This window comes from Otolemur garnettii, unplaced genomic scaffold, assembly GCF_000181295.1.
Source record: "Otolemur garnettii isolate 467f Iridium unplaced genomic scaffold, OtoGar3 scaffold00082, whole genome shotgun sequence".
In the NCBI taxonomy this organism is placed as follows: Eukaryota; Metazoa; Chordata; class Mammalia; order Primates; family Galagidae; genus Otolemur; species Otolemur garnettii.
In genome coordinates this window covers 6882838-6892371 of record NW_003852477.1, presented here as the reverse complement: position 1 = coordinate 6892371, position 9534 = coordinate 6882838, and the positions used below count along the sequence as shown (strand labels likewise).

At 47.5% G+C, this 9534-nt stretch overlaps 1 protein-coding gene across 1 annotated transcript in view; it reads right to left on the bottom strand.

The window, feature by feature from the left end:
- Nucleotides 1-156: 156 nt before the first annotated feature.
- LIMD1 (LIM domains containing 1) overlaps nucleotides 157-9534 on the bottom strand; it is a 78586-nt gene continuing 69208 nt past the window's right edge. The window contains exons 5-8 of the mRNA XM_003794513.3: nucleotides 5982-6112; nucleotides 5381-5432; nucleotides 4788-4856; nucleotides 157-3538 (exon numbers count right to left, since the gene is read on the bottom strand). Of these exons, the coding sequence (XP_003794561.1) occupies nucleotides 3401-3538; nucleotides 4788-4856; nucleotides 5381-5432; nucleotides 5982-6112 (390 nt within the window). The 3' untranslated portion in view covers nucleotides 157-3400. The remainder of the gene's footprint in view (nucleotides 3539-4787; nucleotides 4857-5380; nucleotides 5433-5981; nucleotides 6113-9534) is intronic.

Genomic DNA, 9534 nt, shown 5'->3' with positions numbered 1-9534 from the left:
GCCAAACAACAATGACGGCTGCAACCAAAAAATGGCCAGGCGTTGTGGCCGGCACCTGTGGTCCCAGCTACTTGGGAGGCTGAGGCAGGAGACTCCCTTGAGCCCAGGAGTTGGAGGTTGCTGTGAGCTGTGAGGCCATAGCACTCTACCCAGGGGGACGGCTTGAGGCTGTTTCAAAAAAAAAGGACCGCAAAGAAGTGTGAATTCCAAACAATTCTCCCAAGTCCTAACATTTCTTGTTTTTCATTTTATAAGTGTGACTCAAGCCCACGGAAATAAGGCAATGATGGAGCTCAAGGGCAATCAGAACTCCTTGATTATTCCGTTGGTCACCGGGACTCTAGAGCAGCAGCTCAGAGGGCTTGGCTGAAAGGTTTTCACCAGAGCACTAATCGTATGGGAAGTCTCCTCCTGCTGCCCTCCATAGGCAACAGCGCGTTAGGACTAAATACCCTCCTGTGGTGAGAGACGAATAAATCACTCTTTACCTCTGGCAAATGGGAGAGTAAGATCTGTGAGAGGAAGAATCTCTATTGACAGCAGACCAAACTGGGTCATTGCTTTTCTCAGACCACCCAGGCAGTTTTTAGAATGTCCCACGCTACAGGAAGGGGAAAAAAGCAAACAATAATATAGGAGATAGCAAACAACAAAAAACACCTAAATGAGGCAAGGGAGAAAGATGGAGGCTGGCTTGGGGTCTGGAATCAGCCTACAATCCTCTGTGTTTTAGCTAATGTCCACGAATTGTCCAGAAAACTCAGGAAGACCTATTTGCTCTAACTTTTAAAATACATATATTCATCCTAGTCTACCAAGTCCTTATGTTTTCTTTCTAGGTATCCAAAAACACAACCCCATTATAGTTCTATTGGGCTAATAATTTATAGACCACTTAAAATACCAGGTAGGTGAACATGGCTTTTGTGAAAGGGCCTGAGGTGGAAAGTAAATTGATTCATGATTCCTACCTGGTGCCCTCTCCAAGGAAATGGTCCACCTCAGAGGTCTGGGCCAGGATTTGCAGGATGTCTGAAAATCCCCTTATCATTCTTCAGCAATATAAAATGCCGTATTTGCAAACAAATCTGAATCACTTCAATCAAGGCCATTTTAAAAAATCTCATTTAAAAGAATCACAGGTTTTTTTTTTTTTAACTACTCAATTTGCAAACAAATCCCTGCTATTTCTGCTAGTGGTTCCAAGGTAATGTGCTTCCCTCTGCCTGACCTAAAAGTGGAGCAAAGGTGTGTGGGCAAGGTCAGTGTTACTTGGTTGGCAGAGACAGGTGGAGACATAGTGGCTGGCTGTGTTTACCCCCAAGCCTTGCCAACGCTGTGCTAGGTGACTGGACTAGAGGAGAGGGGCCCAACCTCAGGTTTCACTTCCCCAGCCCGTGTTCAAGGGAACCAATGAAGGCGCACACCCTGGCCAAAGTGACATCTAGCCAAAGGATCCCAATAAAATGAATTTCATAGAAATGTAAAAGATGATCCGTGGCCCAATTCTGTGCTTCTTACAGGCAATGACTACCAGATATGTCGAGACGTGGCTTAGAGCAGAGCCAGGTCTAGGGACAAGGGCTCTGCTGGCTGCCCTTTGTAGCCCCTGGGCCCAGTTCTTCACTCTGAGTGTAAGGTGAGGCGGCAGAGTGCACATAATGGCTGCCATGTCCCCAGCCTGGCTGGCAGTGTTGGGATGGCCTTGACGTCCTGTGACAAGGCCATAAGGCCCTCCCCATAAGGCTGAGAGAGCAAATGGCAGCCAGTCTGTCTTTGTGCAGATTCTTTTGATTCAAATACTAAGGGTATTGACGTCAGCCTCAGGAGTGTGACTTACAGGGCAAATTTTGGCTCTTCAGTGCACAGGTAGTCTTGTAACCTGGCCAGTGTGGGGCGTCCCTTAGCCCCTCCCTCCCAGGGAGGGGCATACTGAAATGAATAAGGCAACAGTTAAGGGCACACTGCTCTGACCAGCTGGAGTCTGGCCTGTGTGAAGCCAGCAATTTGTAACACACCAAAGAAGGTATCTGAGTCCAGTGTGATAGTTGAATTCCTCCTTAATCTGTGATTTGGTGAAGCTCTACCTGTGAGGTATTTTTGGTGTGTGGAAGACTGAAAGTGGAGGGAAACAAATATGAAAGAAAAAAATAAAAATCCAAAAAGACAAAAGCAGTGTACCTTATGCTGGTTTCTTCAAACATAATGTTTGTGCCAAGAATTGGGCAAGAGAGAAACCTATGCAATGCATATAATAACTTATCCTGAGGCACTCCCTCCCATGCTGGCTTAAAGATCTCACACACACAAAAACTCTCCTTGTTTATAAGGAGCTATCTCTTAGTATGTGGGCAGGACTCCTAATAAGCCCATCGTTAAATAATCTAAAACAGGCACAAGAGATGTCCCTACATGGGTTCCTGAGACTTGTCTTGTGCAGCTCCAAAGTCACAGACTCTTGAGAGCTCCAGAGAAACAGCGTAGATAGGTAGGCAAAAAGAGTCCTGGTGCCTGCACCAAGCTCCTCTTCCAAAGCATGCTTTACTCAAACAGGGCAAATCTCTGTCGGGCCCCGCTGCCTTTAGGGCAGTGAGGATTTGCAGGGGCATGCAGAATGGTGTCAGTATATAAACCCTGCCTCACTACTTTTGAATCTTCATTCTGGCTTTCTAGGCAAATTCTTCTTAGGATACAAAGCACATGTTAGAGCTTCTTTCTTGCCATAATGCAATAAATTTGCAGCCATTCTACAGAAGACCTGAAGCTCTTGGGTGGAAAGAAGGCTTATCATGTGTGTATATGATAAGGAGGGGGGTGTTTGGGTTACAGGTATTTCCCTGGAGGAGGGGGGTGTTTGGGTTACAGATATTTTCCTGGAGGAGGAAGGTGTTTGGGTTACAGGTATTTTCCTGGAGGAGGGGGGTGTTTGGGTTACAGGTATTTTCCTGGAGGAGAAGGGTGTTTGGGTTACAGGTACTTTCCTGAAGGAGCGGAAAAGGTTAAATGTATCGGCAGCTGAGCTGTCTCTCCAGGGGATATTGTAAAACAAGTTCAATGCAAACCTCTCCCTCTGAAGCATGAATGTTCCTAGCGGGGACAGGAGAGTTCCTTCAGTTGCACTGATGTGACCTCGTGTCACATGCTGGAGCATCTTCCCAAGTAACTGAGGAAGGTACGGTAATGAATAAAAGCACTTCGAATATATACACACCAGGCAGGTAATGTCTACCTCCCTGGTTAAAGCAAAGGCACCCCACATAAATACACCTAGGACCTCACCCACCAAACCCTCCTCTTCCTCTACCCCAATTCTTCCACCAGGGGCCACTGGAAGTAATAGGTGCAGTCCTGGCTCCTCGTTCCCCGCCATGAGGTCTGCAAGTGGCTCTGGTGAAAGGTGCTAGAAGTGGTGCTGGTGAAAGGCTGCAGATGAGGGACCTTTCTCCAGTCTCTTGATGTGGCAGGAGTGACAGAACAGGTGGTCCTCCAGTGGGTAGCAGCGGTGACCGTCCTCATCATTGAGCTCTAGGCCACAGTCCTGGAGGGAGACAGAAATGTCCAGTGACACCCAAACAAAACAGACTGCAAGACTGCCATAAAGGCCACACTCCCCAAAGTCAACAGAGGGAGCTGTGTATGTCTGTATAGACAGGAAATACCAGTGCAGAAACACAGGGCTCCTGCCTAGGGGAGGCCTGTCCAACCTGGGAGCCACCACACACCTGGCGCTCACCGTGGAGCATGTGAAACGGGGCTGATAGGAACTAAGACATACTGTCAGTATAAACACACACCAGACTTCTAAGACTCAGAACAAAAAGAAGGTGTGGAAATACCTCGTAGATAATTTTTTTATGTCAATTACTTGTTGAAATGGTAACAAGTTATTACTTGTTGATAAAATTAATCCCACTTGTTTCTTTTACCTTCTTAAATGTGACTACTAGAAAACTTAAAATGATATGCCTAACAGGAATCTGTTGTTCTCATCTTTATACTGGACAGTGCTGGTCTGGAATGTGTGAAGAGAACTATTGAGCAAGTGTCTTCACCTTTTTCTTTTGGGGTGACCTGCAGCACCTGGTGTATCACTGGCAACAAGACCAATCTGCGTATCACCTACACTCCCTGTTCTCCCACCCACAAGGTCACCAAATCAATCTAATCTCCTCCCATGGGTGAATCCGTTTAATCGTGGCTCAAATTCCATGCACCCTTCACAAGGGCTGGTGAGGAGTGACCTCTGGCTTTCCTGATAGTCAGAGGGCACCAGTGGCTCCTTCAGCCTGGGACGCAGAACAGAGAAGGGGCAAGTGGGCCTCTACACACTTTCATACCACCCATCTGAGATACCTATTTCCAAGAGGGGCTTCTTCAAGATTTCCAGGGCTTAGCTGAGGAAGGGCAGCCTGCAAGCTGGAGGGGATGGAGTCTCTTCTCCAAATCATACCCTGTCTGACAATCTGGTCCGCAGACAAGACCCCAAACTCATCCTCCACACCACCCTCCTAGCTCCACAGCTTTAGGGAGAACAGCTGTGACAGCTGCAGGACTTGACAGTTTAGGATGTGCAGAAAAGAGTAAAGACCTTTCTATCCCAGACATCTGCCTCTTCCCTCCCTTCCCCACAAATCGCCTTCACCCTATCCCCTATATCGGCTCTAGAGGGCAGACCCTTGCCAGGATCTCCCGACCATCTCATGCATGCCCCGGTTATCCGGGATACTTTTCTCTTGGATGTCTAAGATGGGCTGGGGGTGGGGGGAGCTGGGCAGGGAGGGGCCTACCTCACAGTGGTAACACTCCACGTGGTAGTCTCTGTCCATGGACACAACGCGGATGGTCTCGTCTGAGCCCTGGGATCAAAGAAAAGCAACACGTGGAAGAGGCCAGTTAGGGGGCCCTTTGGGCTCCATGTGCGTGGGGTAGGGAGAGAAGAGGATTCTGGGGTAATAAGTAGGAGGCTTTGGGAGAAGAATTTAAATCAGTGTTGAATGATGACACTTGTCAGAAAAAGAACAGATTTAGCTGATGAGAAGGGAAGAGGAAGGGACAGGAGTCCTGCCTTCTAGAATGCCAGAGTCAACACTGCAAGAAAGAACTATGTGGACATTTATTTTCTTAAAAATGAATAAAAGACAAGTTTTTCTGCTAATCTAGGAGTTGGTATCAAGTAAGAGAGCCTGGCTGGATTATACAGAAAAATAGGCATCAGGCTGGGGAAGCCAGCCAAAGAGAAAGGGCTAAGACACTATATATCTCAGAGATCAGATTTTAGGTGGTTATTTTAAAAGATGTAAGAACAGGATCTCATCAATGACCCCAAGGAGATAGCCACATCTTAGAAGACCCCAGGCGCACGTCTGAGAAAGCATCTTACCTCTGGTGGAAGGATGGGAAGCCCACAGGCTGCACACTTGGGGGCCAACACCCTGGGGGAGAAACAAGCAACAGTAAAATGCACCTCCTATTGTTTCCAGGAGTAAGACTTGCAGCTGGAGCCTGCATGGAGCCTCCCTCCCCGGGGCCTCCTGCCTGTGGCTCTCATCCCTGAGTAGAGACTGGAGCCTGGCTTGCTCCACAACCAGGGCTGCTTACTCCATGGTGCCTGGTGCAGGCCCTGGCAAACCTAGGGTGGCGCAAACCAGCACTGCACCAGTGCCTTATAAAGTCAGGGAAAGCTGGAGCCACAGGGTGTGGCTGGCTCCTCCTGAGGCTCAGCTGAGATTCTGATTACAGCGCAGTTTTTGTTACTATTGTTCTTCCTTCTTCACTAAACCTGATTTTTTACTCAGTTCCCATCTACCCTGGCATCCACTGGCCTGCTGAGGCCCCTGCTGCACCCCTCAAGACCAACAAGGCTCTGTTGGCCCATGGACTATGCACAGTAGCCAGCGGATCATTTCAGTGGGTCTCCATCTTTCACTCTGGTGAGGTCAGTGCCGCTCACACATGCGGGTCCAGTCTGCTCCTGTCCTTACTTGTGGTAGTCTCGGACACAGTAGATCTTGTTCTCTGAGTCCACGGTGAAGGGCACCCCATCCAAACACTCGTTACAGATGACACAGCGGAAACAGCCAGGGTGGTAGGACTTCCCTAAGGCCTGCAGGATCTGGAGGAGAGGCAACGTCAGGCCACTAGATCACATGCACAGTCACACACATGCAGCATACTCAGCCCAGTTTCTCTTGGCTGAAGACCAATAGGAGATGTGGGTAGGACAGGCTGATCTACTGAGGTGTATAAACAGGAGGAGATCAAACAGAATCCTTCTCCTGTGACCTCTCACCAGGTCTCTGAGCTGGGAGGGAATTAAGAGGGCTGTATTCCAATCCCTAACCCAGAGCAGGAAACCCTTGTGTAGCTCTTTCCTAGGAAGAGACACTAGGGTAGGGCTGGGACAATCCCAGGCTCAAAACCCATCATAGAAAAATGAGAAATGATGCAAATCAAGGTCACAAAAGGATCCACCTCAGATTTGAGAAGCAGCAAGTACAGGAAAAAAAATCAAAAGAAATTCCACATGGGGGGCAGCGCCTGTGGCCTAGTGGTTAGGACACCGGCCCCATATACTGAGGGTGGCAGGTTCGAATCCGGCCCCAGCCAAACTGCAACAAAAAAATAGCCGGGCATTCTGGCAGGTGCCTGTAGTCCCAGCTACTTGGGAGGCTGGAGCAAGAGAATCACCTAAGCCTAAGAGCTGGAGGTTGCTGTGAGCTATGATGCCACAGCACTCTTACCAAGGGTGTCAAAGTGAGACTCTGTCTCTAAAAAAAAAGAAAAGAAAGAAAGAAATTCCACATAGAAGTGACAGAGTTCAATAAAACCTCTTAACCTTAGTTTCATGCATGCCTCTTTAAAAAGCAGTTTTGACTCAGTACATGATAATCTAGAAGCCCTGACTCAACCCAGTTATCTCAGATCCAAGTCTAACAAGCAAAGCCTCTTTGTTGTTGTTTTTGCCCAATTAGAGTACAGCAGCGTCATCATAGCTCACAGCAACCTCAAACCCCTGGGCTCAAGTGATCCTCCTGCCTCAGCCTCCAGAAGACCTGGGCCTACAGGCTTAAATCACTGCACCCAGTTAATTTCTCTATTGCTTTTTTTTTTAGTAGAGATGTGGTCTTACTCTTAAACCTCAAGCTGGTCTCAATCTCCTGAGTTCAAGCAATCTACCTACCTTAGCCTCCCAGAGTGCTAGGTTACAGGTGGACTCACTGTGCCTAGCCCCTTCCTGGTGTTGTTTTTAAACACAATGAAGGGACAACCCCACAACCCCTTCTTCCTCTCAGTGCCATTTGATCTGGTTCTGACACCTGAAACTGCTAGGGCCATCCTGAAGCCGGGACAGAGCAAAGACACAGAGGGCAGGAGAGACAAGTGATGGAAAGAACATCCCTGGTGATGTCAGTGACTAGACGCATTAACTCACCATGGAAATGCCCACCTTTAACCCTTGTTAGGTGAGATAAAATATCGTTCCTGTTAAGTTAGTGGTTCTTAAAGTGTGGTCTGTGTACCTGTGATATTAGTACTACCTGGGGACTTGTTAAAAATGCACATTCTTGGACCCCATCCCAGGCTTCCTAAATGAGGAATTCTGCAGGGAAGGCCTAGCAGTTGGTAGGCTAATGCATGCTAAAGTTTGAGAATCACTGATTTAAGATAAAATGTGGTTTTCTATAATGGGCAGTTGAAAGCCTCTTGCTAACTCAATAGCAGATACATTTTTTTCAGTTACCTGTGCTGTGAAACCTAGCACAAACAACTACAGAATCAACACAAGCAAGTTTGAACCAAAACAACCATCTGCAGACAATGTACAGAACAGTTCTCAGTACCCAGCAGTGGGGGCCACACAGAAAGCAGTGGGGGGCCACACAGAAAGCCTAAGCCCCTAAAGAAAGGGGACTTGGGATTCAGGAAAGCCTTGTCGGTGTACCGTGAGACCCATGGGAAAGATTTGCTGTGTTCTAGCTCCTTCCACTGGAAGCCTCAGGCAGGTAATTCCACACCGCACATACTCCTGCCAGGGAGGCAAGAGGAAGGCATTGTGCCTTTCCAGCTTTCAAGCTTCCTCATTCCCTTGTGGGTTTCACTAACCTTTGAGGCCTCTCTCAATCCACAATAAGCTGCCAAAATAGGAAGTCCACAGCCAGCCAGCTGGGCTTCCAAAGTCCACTTGGCACTTTGGAACTTGGAATGCGTTTCCCCCCAGATTAATGCTGTCTTGGCAAAAAGAGATCCTTAAATTAATTTATCCCACAGTATTCCTAAAGTAAGGTTGTAAAAAGATGCCATTTGGGGGCATTCTCGCTAGTGGTAATAATTTGTTTATGGTTTTATAAGCCCAGTTCCAACCTGCAAGCCCAGAATAAGTCCCTCTATTAACAAAGGGAGATCTAGATAGTAGATCTTTGAGATCTACACAAAGAGTTAGACAGTTGGAATTCTATTGCAGAACCAACAGTGATATCTGAAGGAATCTTTCTTTGCCTTATTAAAATTCGTGGCAGCAGTTAAGGGTTCTGTCTTCAAAACTGAGTTTCACTACCAGACATACACTAACTGTGTTCAGATCCTAGAGAAAACATGAAAGACTACAGGTTCAGCTTCATATTATCCCATATGGTAGAGATTGTCTCCAAAAATCAACTCCTTCCCTTCCCACATGCACAAGATATCACATCAAGAGACAGAGAATGTTTCCCCTCCCCTTGAATCAGGATCTGCCTTGAGACTTCCTCTGAGCAAGAGAATAGGAAGAAGTAATGATTTGAGATTTCTCAGTCAACGACTTACAAAGACTGGCAGCTTCTGCTTCCTTTCTCTTGCTGTAAGGAAGTCTGAAGTAGACTATTAAGTCATTAGAAGCCACAGAGAGAGGCCTAGAGGGTGAGAAGTCCTCTTGGTTGTTCCAGCTCAACTGTGCCACCAGCTGAACAAACTGAGTAAGTGACCCCAACCCACGCCACACAGAGCAAAAGAATCGCCCTGCTGATCCCTGACCTAAATGGAACCCAATCTATTGATGACCATTCCGACTAAGTTTTGGGGTAGTCTGTCATGCAGCAATAGATATATGACCTACTCTGAAGCCCAAAGAAGCCCTAAGACCACCAGCAGTAAGAAGCATGTATAATCATACTCATATATTTGGACCATGCTGATTGAACTTACATGCACTGGGTTTGTCAGAAGGACCCTAAAAACGGAGAAATTGCTGAAGAAATGGAACCAAACAGAGTCTGGCAGGCACTTGGGGCAGGCAGGGGTAAGGATTAACGGCTTCCACCTGCCCGAGCGAATGGGGGTGGGGGGGACCATGTTCCCTGGGGAGGCTGTAGCTACTAATGAGGACTCAGGTCTCACAGGGCTAAGCTCTGCTGTGGTCTGTCAAAGTCTGCATGACACCAAGTCCTCTTCACCAATAGGTCTCTGGGTCACTGTGTCTTACAAGATTAGCACGTAACAAGCAGATATGAGTGTTTATGTTCATTGAAGACATGCACAAGAGTGTTCACAGCAGTATCA